This window comes from Mustela nigripes, chromosome 9 (genome assembly GCF_022355385.1).
Source record: "Mustela nigripes isolate SB6536 chromosome 9, MUSNIG.SB6536, whole genome shotgun sequence".
Taxonomy (NCBI): Eukaryota; Metazoa; Chordata; class Mammalia; order Carnivora; family Mustelidae; genus Mustela; species Mustela nigripes.
Genome location: NC_081565.1, coordinates 31,718,110 through 31,742,853, shown reverse-complemented (window position 1 = coordinate 31,742,853; position 24,744 = coordinate 31,718,110). Strand labels below are relative to the sequence as shown.

General features: G+C 38.4%; 1 protein-coding gene across 2 annotated transcripts in view; it reads left to right on the top strand.

The window, feature by feature from the left end:
• Window positions 1-17,094, top strand: part of TGFBR1 (transforming growth factor beta receptor 1) — a 56,031-nt gene extending 38,937 nt beyond the window's left edge. For both annotated transcript variants that reach the window (XM_059411205.1, XM_059411204.1), the window contains exons 5-9: window positions 2,078-2,245; window positions 3,935-4,091; window positions 6,000-6,124; window positions 7,149-7,279; window positions 12,586-17,094. In XM_059411205.1, the coding sequence (XP_059267188.1) occupies window positions 2,078-2,245; window positions 3,935-4,091; window positions 6,000-6,124; window positions 7,149-7,279; window positions 12,586-12,711 (707 nt within the window). In that variant the 3' untranslated portion in view covers window positions 12,712-17,094. The remainder of the gene's footprint in view (window positions 1-2,077; window positions 2,246-3,934; window positions 4,092-5,999; window positions 6,125-7,148; window positions 7,280-12,585) is intronic.
• The last annotated feature ends 7,650 nt before the right edge of the window (window positions 17,095-24,744 follow it).

The following is a 24,744-nucleotide window of genomic DNA, read 5'->3' as shown; positions in this document are numbered from 1 at the left end:
GGCACCATTTAGTTTCCCTTCTAACTATTAAAACAACCTTACAGACAATGTTCTGTGACTGTAGATTTTCTGTGTTCATTTCTTACTTCTTAGTAGTTGTGTTTGTTTTCTAAAAACTCTTTTTATTGATTTGTGTGAAGGCTCTAGGTCTACAAACAGTAATTGCTCCCTTTAAGGACTTAGCCACATGCATAGTTTCAAACTTGACTGTGGTGGTTGCTTTTAAATCTGCCTTTTGGGGCTCAAACCTCACCCAGGCCCAACATGTTTTAGGCACGTTCCAAGTTGCAAACAGCCTGGCAGAAAATGCCCTTGCTGCTGTGCCCTGAAATTTTTTTCCCCATTTGCTCAGGCAGCAGCCAAGCTGGTGCTGTCATCTGGTGGTCACCATGGGAACTGGCTCACCCTCCTGCGTCTTCACTACCCTCTTCTTTCTTCTTTGTCAGGGGTTAATGGACTTTGTCCATCCTACACACATTGTAGGATGGGCTACATCCACCCCAGTTCCCTTCTTTATCTTTATCCTCCTGATTTAGTTAATCCCCCCTCAGGCAACCCTTTATATTACACAGCCTCTTACATATCCTTCTTCTGCCTCTCTTGTTAATTACCTCAGAAAATCTCTCTTTCTTCCATCTGCCTGTGTTCCTCTTTGTCAGCCTTTCAGAATTCAGTCATGATTAATAAGCATGCAGATACAAATGGTGATGCATTTGTATCAGGGAAAAGAAAAGGTATATGTTTGAATAGAATCAGTTTATAAAGTTTAGGAAGAATAAACTTTGTTTATATATAAAGTTTGTAAAGAACTAGTGTCCTGAGTATCTAAATTCTTTTGAAAATACCCAGAAATCCCCTCCCGAATCTTGTGAAAATACCCTTCTTAATCTCATATAATCAGTTACTTTCCTTGAAGTAACAGCCTTAAAATATAGAATCTATTTTATGTCAGTTGGGGTGGGTTTTTGTTGTTGTTGCTGTTTTTTGCAACCATTAGGGAGGGGACAACCCATTTTAAGTTCTTATGAGCCATGCATTCTACTAAATGCTTAATGAAGGTTGTCCTGTTTTTTTAAATCTTCTTAGCAGTTTTGCGAAAGTAAGGTGTTCTTGCTGTGTAAAAGAAGCAACAGAGCCTCACTTATCTGAGGTCACATAGTCAATAATAACTAGGCCCTGGATTTCATCCCAGGGCAGGATGACCCCCAAGTGTGTATCTTTTACTGAATTGTGCTGCTTCCTACTATGTGGTTTTCTTGCTATTCCTATGCTAGATAAGCTTTTGTGGACCAGCCTAACCTAGAAGCCTAGCCAGAAACTTTACCACGATTTCCATGGGAAAACATATTTCAAATCCATGTATTAGTTTATAGACAAATATTTGGAATCCATATTCCTGGTTGTTGAGGTTCAAAATCACCTTATGTAAAACTGGATTCAGCCCCAGTTTTTTTTCCTCCTGACCTGTCCCAGCTTTCTCATTTATCAATAATACCACTATTTTTACATTTTTTCTGAGTTGGAAACCTTGGAATCATAATCCTCTTACCTGACTTCTTTGTAAACTGAATGTACAGTCTGTGATTAAAGCTTGCATTTCTTCGTTTAAGCTCACTTTCAGTTTTGTCTTATACTATTCCATTCCTACCTACTGTGGCCACAGTGGGCTCCAGATACTTCTCATCTTCCTCATGCTCCCCTTTCCTTTCCTCCTTCTAGAAAGAACCACTGAGCACCCAACCTGAACCAAACATTTTTCTAACTTCTCAGGAGTCCCAGCTCTGCTATCATCTGTATAGATTCAAAATCACCATCTTTGAACTATGATTCCTTATCTCTTAAGTGGGATTAGTTCTCCTTGCCTTATCTCAAGAATAGGGGACTTACTCAGAGGATCCAAAAGCTATGTATGTATTAGTGTGAGACAGTGTGAAAATATGAGGGAAATAACATATAGACTTAATTACCGTCATCATGTTGCAGTCATGGAATTCAGGACTGAGTAAAAGTGGTAAATTTTGAATGGATAAATGGATGTTCTGCAACCCATTTGAAACATTGTTATTCTCCTCTACAGACAATGGTACATGGACTCAGCTCTGGTTGGTGTCAGATTATCATGAGCATGGATCCCTTTTTGATTATTTGAACAGATATACAGTTACTGTGGAAGGAATGATAAAACTTGCCTTGTCCACAGCAAGCGGACTTGCCCATCTCCACATGGAGATTGTTGGTACCCAAGGTAACTCGAAGTACTTACGTTATTTAAGCTTGAAATTCCCATGAATCTAACGTCCGTTAGAAAATTTTTGTAAGAAGTCAGCCTAAATGAAGATGTTTAAAATAAATTTTAAGTTTAAAATGATTTAAAATTTTGATGAAATTATTTTATCTTTCTGTTGAAAATTTCAGGTGGAGTTAGGAATAGGGGAATTTGTTCAGAGAGTCTCTAGTCATTGTAGCAACACTGATACGTGAGTTCTTAAAAGTAGCATTTGGTCTTGTGATTTATGAGGATCCCGATTTGAGAATTCAAGTCTAACAGAATGTGTGTTTTTATGTGTAGTATCAAATGTAATATGAAACATGCTTTTTAAAAATCAGCATGCCACCATCGAATGTTATCTGGCCATCTAATAATTATATTTGACCCTGAGATAAGGAGACTGTATGAAATCATTTTATAGTTGAAAAATTATATACTAAATTTTAGTTATGAAATTGTTATGGTATGATTTTTGTGCCATGTAGGGTATCAAATGCCAATATATCTCTCTTCTCTAGTGATTATCCCCTTGCCACCTGGTGGCTCCCTCACTCCCCACATTACTACACACATGCTGTTTCACATCTTAGCCTCCCTCATCTCTGTAAATCATTACTGTTGATAATAACAGTTCTATTGCGTTATGATTCACATGTCATATAATTCACCCATTTTAAGTGTATAATTCAGTGGCTTTTAGTATGTTCACAGAGTTGTGTATCACCACAGTCTGTTTTAGAACGTTTCATCTCTCCAAGAAGAAACACTGTGCCCATAGCAGTCACTCCCCATTTCCTCCCAAACTCCTTAATCCTGAGCAACCACTAATCTATTTTCTGCCTCTTTAGATTTGCTTATTCTGGATAGTTCCTGTAAATGGAATCATATCATATGTAGTCTTCTGTGACTGGCTTCTTTCTCTTGGCATGTTTTTGGGATTCATCCATGTTATAGCATGTATCAGTAGTTCATTCCTTTTTATGGCTGAGTAGTATTTCATTAATTGGGTATACTGCATTTGTCCATTGGTTGAAGGACACTTGGGTTGTTTCCACTTTTGGCTTTTGTGAATAATGCTGCTATGAACACTGGTGTATACTTTTTTGGTGGGTATATGTTTTTAGTTCTCTTATACAGTGGAGTTGCTGGATTATACAGTAACTAATGGTTTGAGGCACTACTAGACTATGACTCTTGTCCAAAGTGGCTGCAGAATTTTACATTCCTGCCAGCAGTATAGGAGGACTCCAGGATTTCCACTGTTAGTATTAAAGGTTGTCAATTTTATACTGCATATATTACAGTTGGTGGGTAAAGGAAGTGGTGTAGATGCTTGGTCCTTGGACTGAAATACCAGTCTGCGACAAGAGTTCCATAAATAATTCATAAGATATCAACAAACAAACATCTTGAACTCCCAGTCTTTGAGTTGTTACTTGTGTTTTTTGAGCACCATCTTTTGGAGCATGTTATTTTCTCTCTTTTCTTTGAAGAAATGTAATTTCAGCAATTTTTGGTATAACGATTTACTTGAGGTTGTTTAGTCATGTCAGGCATTGCGGGCAATGTGGGCTGAAATGCTGGAGCAGAGGCTTTGGGCCTAAACGGCAGAACTGTGATTGGTACCACCTTTTAAGCAATCACATTTACTTTTTGTTTCTTTAGGGAAACCAGCCATTGCTCATAGAGATTTGAAATCCAAGAATATCTTGGTAAAGAAGAATGGAACTTGCTGTATTGCAGACTTAGGACTGGCAGTGAGACATGATTCAGCCACAGATACGATAGATATTGCTCCAAATCACAGAGTGGGAACAAAAAGGTATGCTTGTGAAGAGTGTTTAATATCTTCTGAAATCAACTTCTTTTTCATTTCCTTCTTGTTTGTATGTACATATCTTCTGAAACTCAAACCTCTACTTTATTAGATTGCCCACAGGTAGAAGATCTCATGGTCTTGCCTGCTCTGAAGCCAAGGTTACCTGACTTTTAAAGATGCCTGCTGATGAAGGTGGCCCTTCCAGAAAATATTATCATTCGTTATATTAGTTATAATAGTAATGGTAGCTGATGTTTATAGGGTTCCCAATATGTACCAATCATTTTAATTTGTCATATATAATTTATATATATAATCTCAGTTAATGATCTCTTCAAATGCTCTATGATAGCTAGCCCAAGCATTTTCTGATTTTTAGTTCCTGGAGATACACCTTTCTTTCTTCCTTAGAATTTCTGCATGTACTGTATCTTAGAGTAGACTTTGCCCTGCTGTTTCCCTGATTTGTACTCCCCCTTTCTCAGAGGAAACCCTTTCTAGACTGAGGTGCCCTTACCAAGGGCTCTCATAGCAGGCTGAACCTGGACTATTAAGGCACTTAGCGTATTCTAACTCTCCATTTACTGTCTGTGTATTCCACTGGATTGCAAGCTGCTTGAGAGTAGACTTGTTTTACCAGAGACCATTATAGTGTCTAATACATAGTAGATCCTCGGTAAACATTTGTTGAATCCATGAGTTTTCTAAGGAACGTGACTAGGTAGGTGTCATTGCCCTCATTTCACAGATGAGGAAACAGCCCCATGGAAATTAAGTAATGGGGTCAGCTTCATACAGATGGTAACCTAAGGAGCTGAGACTGAACCTAAGTTTTTCTGACCCAAAAGGCCTTACTCTGTGTATTGTCACAGCATGTTGCCACAGCGTATCTTCACGTTAATGCCTTGGCCTTAGGTAGAGCCAAGCTTCAGTCTATCTCAGTTGTATTTATGATTTCTGGATTCAACAAGGACTCTCAGAACTCTTGACTTAGGGGTCCAGGACAGTGGTTGCTGCAAGTCTTCAGGAATCCTGATCTGTAACCTTAGTAGCATTTTTAAAACTTCAGAACCCTATAATGTGTCATCAGTAGGAGGACCAGCATTCATTTTTTATCTATTATTTTGTTCCCTGGATTATGTCCTCATCCTGCCTTACATCTGTTTTAGTGAGAAGACTTCTAGATTAAATTATGTGGTCCGTGCATAGTACTTGACAAAGTAGGTGGTGTATGTTAAGACATTGATAATAGTCATGATTGTTACATATGTGTCTTTCTTTCTTTTTTTGTTGAAGATTTTACTTATTTGACAGAAAGAGAGACAGCAAGAGAGGGAACACAAGCAGGGGGAGAGGGAACACAAGCAGAGGGAGAGGGAGAAGCAGGCTTCCCACTGAGCAGGGAGCCCAGTGTGGGGCTCAATCCCAGGACCCTGAGATCATGACGTGAGCCAAAGGCAGACGCTTAACCCATTGAGCCACCCAGGCGCCCCACATATGTGTCTTCCATTGGAAACTAAGATCATAAGACAGCTAGATAGCATCAAATTGCTATTTCAGCTTTTCATGGCATTTAGTTAACATCATTAATTTTCAAATCAGTTTGTATATTTAATATTTTTCTTGAGTTTAATATGATCTTGGCTATATAATATTTGTGAATGTTGATCAAAGTGTTAACACTGGGTGGTTATAATGGAATGATTTTTCACTTTGTACTTTATGAACTTTGGGAAAATTTCCATAAGAGTTAGGAGTCATTTTAAAAAGTAGCAGAACCATGCTGAAAGGGGAGAAAAGTCTTAATACTGATTTTTTAAAAAATTCTCAGGAGAAAAAGAAAATATATGAAACAGTTCAAAAGTAATGTGACCACCATTCCATAGAGTAATTTGCTGACTTCTTTTTTAGGTACATGGCCCCTGAAGTTCTAGATGATTCCATAAATATGAAACACTTTGAATCCTTCAAACGTGCTGACATCTATGCAATGGGCTTAGTATTCTGGGAAATAGCTCGACGATGTTCCATTGGTGGTAAATTTCTCCCCTTCCCCCAACAGTTTGTCATGAACAGAGGCTGTTCCAGGAGAGCCTTTTTTTTTTTTTTTTTTTAACTGAATGAAATCATATACATCAATAGTCTAAAATTATGTTCACCAGGTGATCACTGAGCGTGCCAAAGAAAGTAAAGGAGATAAACCTACAGTAAGAGGAAATGCAATGACACACTTCTAGTATATTCTTTTACTGTTTGCATTTGAATCTTGGGAAGCATCAAAAACCAAGCCCTTGTTATCTTGGAATATAGTTATTTAGAATGGAGAGGCCACCCAGGAAGCTGTTTCTAGCATGTACTTGGGTCAAATTCATTCCCTCTCCCCTCCCCTGCCAAGAATGTTGTTATTTTGTCTAACTTCTTAGCTGAAAGTTACATATACAGAATATACTTACATTGCCATTTCACTACTTTTTAAACAAGTTTATTTTAAGTAAATTTTAGATTGAGCACTTTGGATATTTGCTTGAGCAGTAGTTTCTTATCCTTGCGGGGTCTAGGCTTGGTTGAGATTAGGGACTCAGGTTTATGTGGCAATAAGAGGGAGACTGTGTCTCTGTTTTGTAGCAAAGAGGACTGATCCAAGTAGAGGTAAAGGACTTAAACCTCAGATTTGCTTGTAGGATTTATATCTTCATGGTAAAGTGTCTTTCCTTATACCAAAGCTGAGTACTCACAGAATAAAAACTCTCATTTTTTGCACATGAGGGTTCTTTGGGAAAAGATAATCAGGTCATTACAGCTCGTAGTTAACCATCATTAAAAGAGTCTTTGCTGATCCCACAGTGAAACTTAGTTTCAGGGTATGGGCCCAGTACCAACTCAGAGAGATGGGCTGTTGATGGCAGGTGTCTATGAGACAGAGCAAGCTATAAGCCCTGTTCCACTTCACTAATTAATTAATGAATCCCTGAAATAGAACTCTTGGGTGTTCCTAGACAAAGAATAGTCTAGCATTATCTGAGTAAATTTTTCAAAAAAAAATTTCTTTAACCAATATAGGAATTCATGAAGATTACCAGCTGCCTTATTATGATCTCGTACCTTCTGATCCATCAGTTGAAGAAATGAGAAAAGTTGTTTGTGAACAGAAGTTAAGGCCAAATATTCCAAACAGATGGCAGAGTTGTGAAGTGAGTATTTATTTTGGATAATACACAATTTTCTAAACTGCTTCTGCTTGGTGTGTGGAAATTTGGTACTTTTCTTTAAGGAAAATAGACACAAGCATTTTCTTTTTTCTTTTTTTGTCCCCATGGCAGTTAAACCAGTGGGTGAAAAACAGAATAATTTGGTTTTCAGGTTCAGTCTCAAGGACATCAAAAGGGCTGTGCAGCACTTGTAGTGGCCATCAGTGTATCAGAATAGTATTTAAATCTACCAGTGAACCAAAGCAGTTGCATTTTCATTTTATCTATCTTTTACATGGAATGTGCAATCCAGTTACATTAAATGCACTTACCAGTATGGAGGGATCTAAGTTTACCTTTTTTGTTTTTTGTTTTAAAATAAGTGCACTCTCTAGTTCCCATCACCTATTTAACCCATTCCCCAATGTATCTCCCCTTTGGTTATCATCAATTTGTTCTCAGTAGTTAAGAGTTTGTCTCTTGGTTTGTGTCTCTCTTTCTCTCTCTCGCTTTTTTCTTTGCTCATTTGTTTTGTTTCTTAAATTCCACATGTGAGATCATATTGTATTTGTCTTTCTCTTCACTTAGCTTACTTCACTTAGCATTTTGCCCTCTAGCTTCATGCAGGTTGTTGCCAATGGTAAGGTTTCATTCTTTTTTAATATTCCATTGTATATATACCACATTTTCTTTATCCATCCATGTATGTATGGACACAGCTGCTTCCATAGTTTGGCGATTGTAAAATAATGCTACAACAAACATAGGGTACTTGTAACCCTCAATGTTTTTTGTATTTGGGGTGGGGGTGGTAAATACCCAGTAGTGTGATTCCTGGATCATAGGGTATTTCTCTTCTTAATTTTTTGAGGAGCCTCCATACTGTCTTCCACAATGGCTGCACCAGTTTGCTTTCCCACCAACAATACAAGAGGGTCCCTTTTTCTTCACATCCTCGACAACACTTGTTTCTTGTTTTCGGTTTTAGCCATTCTGACAGGCGTGAAGTGATACCTCATTGTGGCTTGGATTTGCATTTCCCTGATGATGCATGATGTTGAGCATCTTTTTACGTGTCTGTTGGCCATCTAGATGTTTTCTTTGAAGAAATGTCTGTTTGTGTCTTCTGCCCATTTTTTAATTGGATTTTTTGTTTTTTGGGGTATTGAGTTGTATCAGTTCTTTACATATTTTGGATACTATCCCTCTATCGATAATGTCGTTTAAAAGTATCATCTCTGACATTGGGGAGGGTATGTGCTTTGATGAGTGCTGTGAAGTGTGTAAACCTGGCGATTCACAGACCTGTACCCCTGGGGATAAAAATATATGTTTATAAAAAATTAAAAATTAAAATTAAAAAAAAAAAGTACCATCTCTGAGTGCCTGGATGGTGCAGTTCAGTTAAGCATCCGACTCTTGGTTTGGCTCCGGTCATGATCTCAGGGTGGTGAGATTGAGCCCCCCATCAAGCTCTGCCCTCAGTGCAGAGTCTGCCTAAGACTCTCTCCTTCTCCCTCTGCCCCTTCTCCCACTCTTCTCTCTCTCTCTCTAAAATAAATAAGTTAATTAAAAAAAAAAATCTTCTCTTATTCAGTAGGTTGCTTTTAGTTTTGTGGATTTTTTCCTTTGCTGTTCAGAAGCTTGTTATTTTAATGTAGTCCCAGTAGTTTAGTTTTGCTTTTATTTTCCTTGCCTTGGGAGACACACCTAGAAAAATAATTGCTGCAGCTGATGTTAGAGAAATTACTGCCTGTGTTCTCTTCAGGGATTTTTGTGCTTTCAGGTCTCACATTTAGGTCTTTAATCCATTTTGAGTTTATTTTTGTGTGTGGTTTAACAAAGTGGTCCTGTGTCGCTCTTTTCCATGTGACTGACCAGTTTTCTCAACACCGTTTGTTGAAGAGATTTTTCCCATTGTATATTCATTTTTGTTTTGTCAAAGATACGACCGTATAATCTGGGTTCATTTCTGGGTTTTCTGTTCTATTCCATTTATCTCTGTGTCTATTTTTATGCAGGTATCACCTTGTTTTTAATTACTACAGCTTTGTAATAAAACAGTCTGGATTTGTGATACCTCCAGTTTTATTGTTTTGTTTTTCCAAGATTGGTTCGGCTTTTTTTGTATTTCCATACAAATTTTAAAATTGTTTTAGTTCTATGAAAAATGCTGCTAGTATTTTGATAGGGATTGCTTTATATTTGTAGATTGCTTTGAGCAGTACAGACATTTTTAACAATATTTGTTCTTCAAACCCATGCGCATAGAATGTTTTGAATTTCTTTGCATCATCTTGAACTTCTTTCAGCAGTGTTTTATAGTATAGGTCTTTTACCTCTGTGGTTAAGTTTATTCCTAGATATTTTGTTGTTTTGGGTACAGCTGTGAATGGGATTGTTTTCCTAATTTCACTCTTGCTGTTTCGTTATTAGTGTGTAGGAATGCAACAAGATTTCTGTACATTGATTTGTATCTTGTGACTTTACTGAATTTATTTCTCAGTTCCAGTAGTTTTTTTGGTGGAGTCTTCAGGGTTTCCTAGTATAGTATCATGTCTTCTACAAATAGAAGTCACCTGCATTTTAAATGGATCCGTCCTTTTATCAGGGCAGCCCAGAACAGCAGGGTGGATGCTGGATGGAAATTAGGAAAACTGTATTCTAGACTAGCCTGGCCACCGTTCCAGAGTCTGACTTTGGGCAAATCATTTCAGTTTTCCAGACCCTAACGTGCCTTTTAAAAGGAGGAAGTTGGGTAAGGTGATTGAGAGGATGGTTCCGATGATTTGACATCTTACTCACCTGATTTCCTGTGTGACCATTCACCTGGAATGTGGGGAAAATGCTTTCCAGCAGGGCCTGAGAGTCTCAACCCCAGCTCTTAAAAAAAAATTTAGGAATGCTTCTGTACTTGTAAATTTAAAGAATTCATTAGACAAATTTTATTTAATCTTTATGCAATTGCTAGCCATCACTATTATAATATTGGCAAGGCAGAACTTTTTCCTCCAGATGTGAAGTTTTATAGCTTAAGAGGAATAAGAAGCTGGTGACTTAAGTAGTTGATTTTACATCTTAAATTAATGTAGGACCCAATAGTCAAGACATTGAGAGAGTTTCAATGAAATCAAGTATCCAGGCCCAGATAAAAATACTTCTTAGTGTGGTCAGAGAATTTGCATGTTTAACAAATGAAATTGGGCTAGATTTTTTCTTTTACAAATTTGATCTTGATGTTATGGAGTTCAAACCCTAAGTATTCATGCATTCATTAAATAAGTAGAGCACATTATTAAGCAGATTTCTTTTTAAACATGAGGAAAAGTTAAGAGAAAACATGAAGAGCACAAATGCAATTTGCAGTTACTGTCACAGTGTACTGAATTAATGCTATTGCTGTCATTTTTGTTTTTTCTCTATTTGGTTAGTTTTCTATTTCACTTTACAGTAAGTCAGTCTTTCACTTTTCTATGGTTTATAAATCACCTCTCAATAGTTGAAATACATTAAGAACATGAAACCGATAGAATAACTGAGGAAGTATCTTCCAGAACCTTCTGATCCTTTCCAGTCAGGAACTATAGCTCCCTAGGCCAGCTGTGTACTTTTCATCTTGGAATATCCCTCACCTTTTGTCCTGGGATTCCCTTTGTTTCTGTTACAGTGAATCTTCCTTCCTGGACCCCAGTGACTTCCTGTCTCTTGGTGTATTCAACTTCCCCCATCTTTTTTAAGTCTCTGCTCAGATGTTACCTTGTTAGTAGACATTATACCCATTTAAAATATCACCTTCTTTCCCTGGCATATTTTGTCTCCTTCCCTAAATGATGTTTCTCCTTAACACTTACCACTGACTGTCCGTGTATCTTACTTACTTATTAATGAGATACTTCAGCTCCCTAGAACGTGAGCTTTACGAGGGTAGGGATATTTTGTCTGTTCTTTTTTGTATCCACAATACCCAAGATAGTATCTGATAAATGGTAGGCTCCCCATAAATGTATAATTATGTGGAATAAGTATATGTATGTGATGGGCATTTGGTTGTTTTTATATGGAAACCAATGTTCATTTCTAGGAAGTGTCCCTAGAAGTACAAAGAAGTATTTCTTTGATTTGTTCCTTTCTGTTTTCCTCCATTCTCTTTCTTGCGCTCTAGTTTTGAATGTTAGGCCCCTTGAAGAGGCCTTCTCATTTTCTTATCTTTTCCCTCTTATCCATCAGGTTTTTTTCTAAAATTTCTGAGAGGTTTATCAACTTTTATCTTTTTTTAAAAATCAGGTTTATTTTCCAATTCTTCTGTCACATTTGTCCAAAATCAAACAAGAAGCAAAAAACTGTCAGTGATGACTCTGAGTATTTTCTTTATCTCTTTGAGGATATTAATAATAAATTGTTGATATTTTCTTCTCTGTACAACTATTTTGTCCAAGTTACTTTGGTCTCTTTGTATCAGCTTCTGTATTCATACTGCTTTCTCCGATGTCCGATCAAACTCCTGTTCTCCTCATGTGTAAGGACAGGATGCTGGAAGCTGGTGGAAACTTTGTGCATGTGAATGGAGCTTATGCACTGTGACCTTTGGAGTGACCTAACTGGGTTACTTCTGTCGGTGATTGGGAGTCACTGATGTGTTGGTTTCTTCAGGTCTTTCCTATTGGGCTCACATTTCCCAAATAAGACTCTTTCAGTCTCTTGCCTGGAGAAGTATCTACAAGTTGCTGCCCGTGTTTTGGGGAGAAAACCTATGGTCTTGTCATTTAGCGAGTTGTCAGTATGGAACTTTGCCCCCACCTTCCCCAAGTCAGAAATCTGTTTTACCCTCTTGGATACAACCTCTAATCTTTTGCTGGGGTCGGAGTGGGGCAGTCATCCAACTGTGTGAAGCTTGGGGAGAGGCAATTACCTGGGGTTCCAGCTCTTGTAGCTGATTGATCCTCCTGTTTTTAGCTTGAAATTCACATCAGAGGAACTCAATGCAGTTAATTCCTTGATTCTAGGAATCAAGGTTGAGTCAGGTTCCTCTTGTGCCTTGACAGTTCTGGGTTAGGATTCAGCTTTTTCAGGTCTCCTAAGTTGGTTGGCCCTCATTCATCTGCTTTCCAGCTGCTGACACCAGTACTCTCTCATGGGAATTGAAGTCATTTCTATTCATTTGCTATTACACATAATGTGGAAATATAACAAAACAAAAAAATTGAACATATAATACTTGGAAATAAGATGTACAGAGTAAGGGTCTTATTCAGATGAATGGAAAGCACTCATTGGCACTCATTAATTATTTTTCTTCTATTTTTTTGCAGGCCTTGAGAGTAATGGCTAAAATTATGAGAGAATGTTGGTATGCCAATGGAGCAGCAAGACTTACGGCTTTGCGTATTAAGAAAACACTGTCACAACTCAGTCAACAGGAAGGCATCAAAATGTAGTTCTACAGCTTTGCCTGAACTTTACTTTTCCTTCAGATCTGCTCCTGGGTTTTAATTTGGGAGGTCAATTGTTCTACCTCACTGAGAGGGAATAGAAGGATATTGCTTCCTTTTGCAACAGTGTAATAAGGTCAACGGAAACTCCCCAGGATTTCTTTGGACCCAGGGTCCTTTCTGTGCACTATGAACACTTCTTTCCCAGGACAGTTACAAAATGTTGTGTAGTCTACCTTTATTTTTTATTAACACAAAACTTGGGGGTTTTTTTGTATTGTTTTTTTTTTTTGAAAAGATGATTGCTGGTCTTAACTTTAGGTTAACTCTGCTGTGCTGAAGATCATCTTTAAGGGTAAAGGAGCTGGATTGTTGAATTATACAAAACATTTCTTATTTTTAAAGAAAGTGATTTATTATTCCTGGTTAGTACATTCTCAGAGGATTCTGAACCACTAAAGAGTTTCCTTGATTCAGACTTTGAATGTACTGTTCTATAATTTTCAGGATCTTAAAACTAACACTTATAAAACTCTTATCTTGAGTCTAAAAATGACCTCATATAGTAGTGAGGAACATAATTTATGCAATTGTATTTTGTATACTATTACTGTTCTTTCACATATTCAGAACATTACATGCCTTCAAAATGGGATTGTACTATACCAGTAAGTGCCGCTTCTGTGTCTTTCTAATGAAAATGAGTAGAATTGCTTACAGTCTGTGTGTCTTAAAAGCTGGAGTATTTTAATTCAAAAAGTTTATTTATCTGGGTAACCCAGACATTTTCTGTTTTGTTTTTTGGAAGGTTTTTTTGTAGTATGTCATTTGGTATTCCATTTTGAAAATGCCTTTCTCCTACCCAAATGTGCTTAAACCACTAAAGAAATGAAGTGGCATTAATTGGTAAATGTTATTATGGCCATTTTTGAATATTCTCACATCAAGTTTTTGCATCTAAATTGTGTTGTCTGTAAGTATACCTTAAAAAAAAAAAACCAAGTGGCACTGTAGATGCTTATAGTACTCTAATAATTTAAAACTTGTAGCATACAGACTGATTTTTCTAAAAGGGAAAATTTGTCTAGCTGCTTGTGAAAAGTTGTATGGCATTCTGTAAGCCATTTTTTCCTTTATCTGTTCAAAGACAGTGTTATTTTTTTAAGAAATGAGTTACATTTAAAATTAGGGTATGGTTAATGTTAAATAATAGGCCTTTTTTCTAGGAAGGTAAAGGTAGTTAATCATTTGAGTAGATAACAGGTGTGCAAAAGAGTCACATTTGTTATGTAGGAGTCATTGTTCAGTGGACTTTCTGTCTTTGTAACTAAGGTTAGAGTTAGCGTGGTTCTGAGGTCTCACTACACTTTGAGGAAGGCAGCTTCTAATTCAGTCTTTCCTTCTGTGTGCAGATACTGCAACTGCTTATTTACATGGTTAGGTAATAAGTTTAGTACACCCTTAACATTTGGGAGAGTGGTAGCTAAAGAACATTCTGGGTATAGGTTCTCCATTTAACAGATGTTTTCAGTCAGATTCAATGTTTAAAGCCAACTCTTCCCAGTAAGTTGAAACTAGCTTATAATAACTGATTTTTACTTCCAGTGCTTGAAGTCTTAGGGCTTTTCAGAGTTTTCAGAGTTCTCTTTATCACTGTGATCTTATTCTGATGGGAGAAAAACTATCATAGCAGTGAGGCAAGACATTGACTTCATAGTGCTATCAATTTCCAAATGAAAGGGTCAGAATTACCTTTATAGTATTTGGTCAATAAGAGGTAGTGGCCATTTACACTGACTGAGCTGCATTCTGATTATGTCTTATCTCTTAAACATAGAATAAATTTGAAAGACTATTTGGTCTTAAAGCCAAAGTAATTTTAGAATGAATGACATATGCATAGGAATTTAGTGTCAGTTTCATGTGTTTAAAAACATCATGGGGAAAATGTGGTTAGAGGTTAATATTTTGACTCCAAATTTGAGTTTTTTTCTTTAGTTACCATGATTTTGTCAAAGCAAATGAATGAGTTTGAGGGGTTTGTTTTATAATTATGTTTTATTTCCTGATTAATCTCTAGCTCTGTGATTAGGTACTCTCCCCCCCCCCCTCCATTCTAAGCCTGCCAGATCTGCTTTATGAAATCCAGGGGACCAATGCTAAAACTATTTTTATATAATTTTGAGAACATACCAAAAGTTCTTGTCTGATCTAAAATTGAGATACATGATTTCTCACTCTCATATAAGGTAATCAACTTTTACTAAAGATATTCTTTATTAAATCAAAGATTGAATTGTAATTATACTCTTCTTGTCTAAGTGGATAAAATGTACTTTTGGTGAGTCAGGGAACTTTTTTAAAAAATTCGAGTTTAGTTCTAAATTCAGTTTACAAATTACTGCAGCAAATTCCTTTTATGGGTAATGACAGTTTGATAAACCCCGATTAGTTATTATTGAAAATCAAAGTCACTTAAAAATGAAATAGATCATGATTACTATGGCTGTAACTGCAGATACGTTTGACTAGAGTATTAATTTTGTCGTTTAGATACACAAGCCTTTGTTTATACTGCCCATCTTCACATGCTCACCTTTCAAAATTAAACTTGGTTTAAAATATACCTTAAGACCAATAACCTGTCCACATCCATTTCATCAGTGCCACGGAGGAATGGGGATGAGGGAGGTAAGACCCCATGGGGCACGGGTATCCCTGGTCCTTCCTTCTTAACTTCAGCCTACATTTCTCTCAGCCTGCCTTCCTGCTGGCCCCTGACTCAGAGACAGATTGCCTTGCCACCACCCCAGCCATCTCCCCTCAGCAGCCTTTTGAATAGCTGTGGAACGTGCTTCCATTTCCTTGAGTCACTGGATGTTGCTGGGAGGGTTCTCTAAGTTTGGAGATGGGGTGGATGATGGCCCTGCTGGCTGCTTTGTGACTTCGGCTATGGCCAAGCAGTGGAAGGCAGCAAGGTCGCAGTTACGGCGGCAGGAGTTCATTGTGCCCGAAGCAGGGGCACAGGGCGCCGTCAGAAGAGAGGAGCCTGTAGTTCTGCTATAGTTAGAGGGCTCAAGAAGGGCCTCGAGTCCGCGCACAGTGACATGGTTAGTGACATCAGCAATTGCACACTGCAGTTCTTCTTACAAAGTGGCCACTTGGCCATTCTGCAGCTCACACGTGAGCTCCCTTCAGTTCCCCCTGTACATCTGAGAGCTGTCCCGTATAGAATATTTTCTAAAACAAGATGGCATAGTGCCAACTAAAATGCAGAACAAAATCAGTATCCTGTTGGACATGTCCTGTCGACATTTATTTTTATCCTTGCACTGAAAGAGTGATTGTAAGTCAGCTTTCTTTTTGTTTCTTGACTGTGGCAGTGTTCTGGCTCCAAATGATGGAGATTCCAAATAATGGTTCTGTTACAGCATGGCAGGAAATGCCAGTTCAGATATTTTTGAGATGCTAAAGAATGGGTCTGGACATGTAATCTGTAGCTCCTTGTGTCTACTTTGGAATGCTAGACTACCCACAGGCCCTCTCTCTAGGAATGCTGAAATTCTAAGACCTTCTGAGGATTGTCAGTACTCCTAAACTTGTCAGCACCATTATGCAATCTTATTTGTAACTGTAGACTTTAAAGAATGTGTTTAATAACATTCAGCCTGTTTCTTAAAGCTTAAAAAAAGAACTTAATTGAATTTGTTTTTATATTTTGACAAGATTTGTGAATTGAATATCATGAACCGTGTTTTGATATCCCTTTTTCACATTGTGCCAATGGAATGGGGTGTTTGGTATTTCTTTATATGTCAAGGAGATGCTTCAAAATGTCAATTGCTTTAAACTTAAATTACCTCTCAAGAGACCAAGGTACATTTACCTCATTGTATATATAATGTTTAATATTTGTCAGAGCATTCTCCAGGTTTGCAGTTTTATTTCTATAAAGTATGAGTGTTATGTTGCTAAATTACTCAAATGGTACTGTATTGTTTATATTTGTACCCCAAATAACATCTTCTATAGTTTTTGTTCTCTGTATTTTATTGTATTTGTGCAAAATTCTTTTGGCTTTATCAGTGTGATTTCTGCCCTTTCAGATGTGTACAGAAAATATCCATATAAATTTTCATTTAAATTGAATGATTTTGAGAAACCTGTAAAGAGGAAAGAAAAACAAAAACTGCAGCTCCCCATAAGTTTTTAAAGTTGTATATTGTATTTGTAGTAATATTCTGAATGAGTTGTAAATAGGAAGTAGAAGAGCGATGCTTATGTCAAGTCCTAACACTACAGTAGAAAAATGGAAGCAGTGCAAATAAATGACTTTTTTTCCCAAGTACAAGTGGCATAATTTAAAATAAAGTGTGTATATTGGACCAAGCCGTGCTGTTATGAAATGTAGTTGCTGTAGATAGACATTAGAACTTTTGGATTATTCCCCAGTACAGGTTAACATGGTTGAGAAGTGCCCCAGCCCCAAGGTGCCTCCTACATGCGCAGGGGTGCTGACCTGTCGGTGGGCAGGATGGGACCTGCCTCCCTGTGAACTACGTTGTCTCTTGCTCAGCAAATTTGCTAAGGTTGTGTTAAAGTGAAAGTATTTTGATTCTCAAAAGTTTTGCAGTTGTTTTCAAAGGAAATTTAGAGGGTTCTCATCTTTTCCTAATTTAAGGATCTGTGAGAATTGGCATAATTTGTAAAAATAGCCTTTCCTTTTTTTTTTTTTTTAAAGATTTTATTTATTTATTTGACAGATGGAGCTCACAAGTAGGCAGAGAGAGAGGAGGAAGCAGGCTCCCTGCTGAGCAGAGAGCCCAATGTGGGGCTTGATCTCAGGACCCTGAGATCATGACCTGAGCTGAAAGCAGAGGCTTTAACCATACTACTGAGCCACTCAGGCGCCCCCCCACCCCCTTTGTTTAAAGTAGATTTAAACAGTATGCGGGGAGTGGGAACTTGGCTCATGAGAAAACGGAGCAGAGAATGGATGAGGAGATGTGGCCCCCAAACTCTTGACTAACCGCTGGAAGGGGTTTTGCGGACTGGCTTGTGGCTCTTGCATTACAGACTGTCACTTCAGTTCAAAGACTGGATTTAGGGGTTTTCTTTTTCCTTCTCCATAGTAAAGAAGACACATCACCAGCATGTAGAGCTTTTGTCAAAACATGGAAAAAAGTTAAATTATTTTTAAAACACAGATGTAGAGAAACAGCAGAACCAGTTTCATACTGGCCTCTTCTAATTTAGAAAAAATGTTTCTTCATATGTGGTCTCACAGACATATCTTGCAACTCTGCACTGTTTGTATGTTTTACAGTTGAGGATTTACAAAACAATGGGGCTATTCTGAAAGAGGAGTAGAAAAAGTTGATGTTATAAAAGCTGACGCTCAGTCATGCATGGTTTAGCCATGCATAATTTTTAAGAATTGGGAAAGAAATAATATTAAATCATTATGGAAATAAAGGATTCTTTGTGAGAGCTAAAGAGAAATGGGAAAGGTAAGAAATTTAAGGTAACTTTTCTATCAGAAGGAGTAGAATTATAAAGGAGTATTGGCAATTTAAGTATTTCAAAGGGGAAAGAATCCATTGAGAGGATAAGAAAAATCGGAAGGAAAGGGGAATATTGGCATAGACCGATAATAGAATGTGCACATACTGTGGTAGGCAGCACTAAAACACTTGGGGTCTTAATGTTGTAGTAGATGGTGTAGAGGAGGTCGGTTCTTTGCTTAAAGGGAGGTGTGATTGAGAAACTTTGGCAATCCTAGGCATTTTTATCTATTTTAAAGGTTTATTTTAGAGAGTGTGTGTGCAGGTGGGGGGAGGAACAGAGGGAGAGAATCTTTAAGCAGCCCCTCCGCTGAGCCTGAGTGGTATTCCTGTCCTGGGGACTTCGTCCACTGACCCATGAGATCACTACCTGAGCAAAACCAAGAGTCGGACGCTCAACCGGCTGAGCCACCTACGTGCCAAAAACTATGTGGGGAAGGTTATGGACATCAACCATAAAATAACATTAGAACTGTTGCTTGGCACCCCTGATACTCAAAAGAGGAGCCAGGTGGTCATTGGATTCATAAGCTGAAATAGATGTGGTCATTCAGTGCGGAGTGGATTAAATACACTTTTGAGACTTAATTCCAGATGCGGAGAGATGATTGCACTTGTCATTACCTAGTGTTTGAGTTTTTCCACGTGTTTTCATATATATGATCTCACCTGATTTTTTGCAACTAGGAGAGATGGTGGCCAACAAAGTGCCCTAAGGAGGGGACAGAGGACTAAGAAGAGCGTTTAGGGAATGGGTAAAGGTGAACTGGGTGTGGATTTTGGGGGGTGAGTCCAGAGAGAGCAGGTAAGAGGCTCAGGAGTCGCTGTGTGTCCTTCACTGGGCTTCCCCTTTGTGAGCTTCTTTCGCTTCTGGCTTGTTCCCTGAGAGTCTGATGTGGCAGTTCAAAGCCTTGCAGCTTGGGAGGCCCAGTGGTAGCTGGGGGAGGCCCCGAGCCAGCCTTGGTGCTCACCTCAGTCTCAAGGAGAGAGAGTGAGGCCGCAAAAATCTCTCAGAACAACAACAGGGGGGCGCCTGAGTGGCTCAGTGGGTTGAAGCCTCTGCCTTCAGCTCAGCTCATGATCTCAGGGTCCTGGGATGGAGCCATGCATTGGGTTCTCTGCTCAGCGGGGAGCCTGCTTCCTCGCCTCTCTCTGCCTGCCTCTCCGCCTACTTGTGATCTCTGTATGTCAAATAAATAAAATCTTCAAAACAACAACAACAACAGGACCCCCCCTCCCCCAAACTTAGCCAAACATTCTAGATGTTCTCAATGTGTAGCAGACCTACCTAGATCTGAACAGGCTACAGCAGTTACAAACAGGGCAGGCAGAATATGCCATGGGCACATTCATCTCTGGTTCCTGAGTAGGGGAGGCTCAGGGAGGGCAGTGGGTACAATGGAGCAGAATTTTATACACCAAGCCCAGACCTTTCCTTCTTTTTCCAATTCTTTCCTGCTGCCCTGAGGCTCCTCCAGCAGCTCAGAAGGGCTCAACATCCACCCTGTGGGTGTGACTCAGATTTAGGGCCTACAGTTTCGGATTAAGTTACCACTCTCCAGTAGGCCCCAGAGTGTCCGTATTTCCACATCTAATCTTAAGCCTGCTTAGGATAACTGTCCTAAGTTATCCTAAGAGTCCCCTTGGGAATCTCTGACTCAAGGCCAGTGGAGGGATGTTGGGCTCATGAGTGATGCTTGCACTTTCAGGAAGCTCCAGAGATTTTTGGTTGGGAGGATTTGGATACAACTGGCTTTCAAAAATGAAGGCAAATAAATAAATAAATAGATAAGGTGGCAAAGTAAAGAGATAAAAAGACTCTGTTTGTTGCCTGTGGATCTGCTTTTAAAGAAACCCTTCAGAATGAAAAATAACACCAGATGGTCACTCGAACCCACAGGATGCAAAGAGGACTACTGGAAATGGTAAATACATGAGTAAATAGAACCATGTACATGCATTACCGATGTAACAAATGACCACCAATGTCCTGGCTTACAACAATACCCGCTTATGATCGATCACATGCTTCTGTTGCTCAGAAGTCCACGTATAATGTGGCTGAGTTGGTTCTCTGCTCCATGTTTTAGGTCAAAATCAAGGTGTTGGCTGTACTGCATTCCTTCTGGAGGCTTAGGATAAATTCACTTCCAAGCTCAGTCAGGTTGTTGGTAAAATCGGCTCCATGCGGTTGTAAGACTACGGTTCCCATTTCCTTGCTGACTGTCCCAGGAGTTATTCTCAGCCTCTGGAAGCCACTTGCAATTCTTGGCTATTGGTTCCTTTCCTCCATCTTCAACAGTAATAAAGCCAACAACAGTAATATGGGTCCTTTTCATACTTCATCTCCCTGTTCTCTCCTGCCTCATCTCGTTTCTCTCTCCCATTGCATTTCTCTCTGATGGACTCTTCTACCTCCCTCTTCTATTGTTTATAGATTATGTGTGATTACAGTGTGATTACAATGGGCCCATCTGGATAATCTAGGATCATTTCCCCATTTAGTAACTTTAATTTCATTTGCAAAGTCCTTTCGTGGCAGTACCTTGATTGAATAACTAGAGGATGAGAATCTTGGGGAGACATTTGCCTACACAATAAATGTATCTTTTCTTTTTTAAATGGCATGTTACTGTATAGAGCAATAATGGCAACACTCTAGCATAGATGCAATGTGTATTATAATAACAGCACAAAGGAGGGAGTAGGAAATGGAGCTATATTGAAACACGTTTATGTTTTATTGGAATTATGTTAGTGTTAAAATGAAGAAGACTGACAAATTGAAATGCATATTATCATGGTCCCTAGAGCAAGCACTAACACTATACTTCAAAAAACAGTGTTAAAAAATCAACAGAAATTAAAATGGCACACAAAAGGTAGCAAGAGAGGAACAGAGAAGCAAAAAGATACAGACATTTGGAAAACAAATAGCAAAATGTTAGCCATAACTCTAAGCATACCAATAATTTCATTAAATGTGATTGGACTAAATACTCAAAAGGTAGAAATTGTCAGAATGGATTAAAAAAAAAAAAGACTCAACTATATGGTGTTTACAAGAGACACACTTAAGATTCAAAGACAAATAGTTTGAAAGTAAAAGTATGGAAAAACATATACTGTGCAAATGGTAACCATAAGAAAGCAGGAATAGCTATATTAGTAGAAAAGCATAATTAGCTATAATAGTATCAGGCAAAATGGGCTTTGAGACAAGAAATGTTACCAGAAATAGAGGACATTTCAAATGATTTTTAAAAGGGTCAATATATCAGGAAGATATAACAACCATTAGTGTATATGTATGCACCTACCAACAGAACCCCCAATACATGAAGAAAAAGGGACAGATTTGGAAGAAGAAATAAATAATTCAACAATAATACATGGAGATTTCAATATCCTACTCTCAACAACCGATAGAACAATCTATCAACAATTGATAGAACAAACAAAAAAGCAAATAAAAGAACACTGTTAGTCAACTTGTCCTACATTTGTAGAACACCAGCCACCAGCAGCAAAAGATACATTCTTCTCAAGTCCACATGGAACATTCTCCAGAGAAGACCATATACTGTGCCATAAAACAGGTCTCAACAACAACAACAAATTGAAATCATAGGTAGTATCTTCTCCAACCATGTTGAAATTAAATTAGAAGTCACCACAGAAAGAAATCCCAAAATATATTGGAAATTAACACATTTTCTAAATAACTCATTAAGGAAACCACAAGGGAAATTAGAAAATAATTTTAACTAAATGAAGATAAAAACATCCAAATTCATGGCATGCTGCTAAAACAGTGCTGACAGGGATATTTATGCTTTTAAATACCTATATTTAAAAAGTTATTTAAATCCCACAAAGATAGATACAAATCCTTAACACAATATTAGCAAACTGAATCCAGCAAAAAATAAAAAGGTTTATACATCAGGACTAAATGAGATTTATCCAAGCGCTGCAAATCAAGCGATTTACCATCCCAAATCAATCCTTTACACCATATTGATAAAAGGATAAAACCCATATGATCAATTAAATAGACTACAGGAAAAGCATTGGACAGAATTCAACACCCATTCATGATAAACACTCAACAAAGTAGGAATAGGAGGCAACTTCTTCAACCTAACAAAGGACTCTTCAATCTATGAAAAACCATGTCTAACATACTTAATGGAGGGAGAGTGCATTTCTCCTGAAATCAGGAGCAAGTGAAGAATGTCTACTCTCCTTATCTCTATTCAACCTTGTAGTGAAACTTCTATCTAGCTCCCGCACTTGTTCTCCCCCCAAAGAAGGAGTCATTTAAAGTGTGTGGGGGGGTCTATCTTTATTCACAAAGGACATGATCCTATAAGATCTTAAGGAATCCACAAAAAAAACTACTAGAACTAGTAAATTTATCAAGGTTATAGACTACAAGTACAATACATACACAAAAGATCTATTGAATTCTCTATATTAACAATCCCTCAAATTAAAAAAAAAGAAAAAAACCACTCACAATAGCACAAAGAGAACACAGAAACAGACTGATTTCATTGAAATTTATGTAATTCCTGAGAATTTAGGGATCTAAATAAAGGGAGAAACATTCCATGTTTGTGGGTTAGAGGACTCGGTACTATTACAATGGCAGTCCTCCCCAAATCATCCCGTAGGTTCAACTCAATCCCCAGCCTCCCTTCCTTCGTCCTTCCTCGTGGTTCCACTAATCCCTGGCTTCACTTTTGCTATTCTGTTCATTTCTTCCATCAGCCCCACCCATGTCCTTTTCTTTGAATTTTTCTTGCACTTGATTTTATTTTTTCTAAGACAGTGGGCTGTCCTTAGAACCCAGCACCTTTTAGTAAGATGAAGTTTGGGGATTTTTTATTTAAATTATTTAAAGTGAAAGAATACTTTTTATACTTAAATACTTACTGAACATTGACAATATAGCAATTTCTATACAGATCATTCACATCTTTCTATTATTCTTGTACTGTCCTTCCAGATTGACAAACACTCAGAATACTTACTTACAGCATTCCAGAACTCAGCCCAGCATATAAACATTGTGAACTGGATGATTGTGGAAGTCTTTCCAGTTCTAGTATTTTGTGATCCTAATAGTTTTCTCCTTATGTTTCTTTTTTAAACTCATCAGAGAATGAAGTCTGCTTTGCTGTTACTGGGATGCTGATACTTTCAAACTTGGGAGGGAGCCGAGATGCCCTTCAACAGACGAATGGATAAAGAAGATGTGGTCCATATATACAATGGAATATTACTCAGCCATCAGAAAGGATGAATACCCACCATTTGCATTGACATGGATGGGACTGGAGGAGATGATCCTAAGGGAAGTAAGTCAAGCAGAGAAAGACAATTATCATATGGTTTCACTTATTTGTGGAACAGAAGGAAAAGCATGGAGGGCATTAGGAGAAGGAAGAGAAAAATAAAGGAGGGGAATCAGAGGCAGAGAAGAACCATGACAGACTATGGACTGCAGGAAACAAACAGGGGTTTAAAGTGGGGTGGGGGGGAGGATGATAACTGGGTGATGATTATTAAAGAGGGTATGTGTTGTAATGAACACTGAGTGTTTTACGCAAGCAATGCGTCATGGAACACTATATCAAAAACTAATGATGTACTGTATGGTGACTAACAGGACATAAAAAAATTAAAATATAAAGGAATAAGAGTTTGGTTTGTTAGATGGTAGGAAATAGGTTTTTTTTTTTTTTAAGATTTTATTTATTTATTTGAGAGAAAGAGAGCAACCACCTGAGAGAGCACAAGCAAGGGGAGAGAGGCAGAGGGAGAAGGGGAAGCAGACTCCCCACTGATAAGGGGACCTGAGGTGGGGCCCCAGTTCCAGGACCCTGGGATCATGACTTGAGCGAAAGGCAGACGCTTAACCAACCGAGCCCCCCAGATGCCCCAGGGCCTATGTTTTTAAGGAATGTGTCCTAAGCGTGGATGAGGTTGATATGGAAATCCGAGGCTCGATAAGCCCAAGTTGGGCTTGGCAGAGGCTCACCAGATCTAGTTTGACTCCTGGGCTCTTCGGTACATTGGCTCTGTGGGAGTTGTTCCAAAAGCCAATCTGTGGATCCGTGTCCCTGGCTGTAAGGGGACTTGCCCAGTACTCCACACAGGAGGCACCCAAGAGGGACTTGTTGAATGCCTGCTTGCCAGGACCATGTAATCTGACTTCTCAGAAATGCAGACATTCTTGCTGTGACCTCAGGATGGAGGGTTATCCTGCCTCTCTACCCATTTTTAGTAACCAGGGATGTATTCACTGTTTCACAGTATATTTCTGGAGAGGAATACTTATGAAAAGAAAAGTCCTTTCTGGTATCCTATTCCCCCTCGTCATCGGTCCCACACACCAAGGCTTTGCTCTAGTTTCTGACGATCTCAGAAACTGGAGATCGTCTTGTCCTTTGGGCCAGCTCTTTGG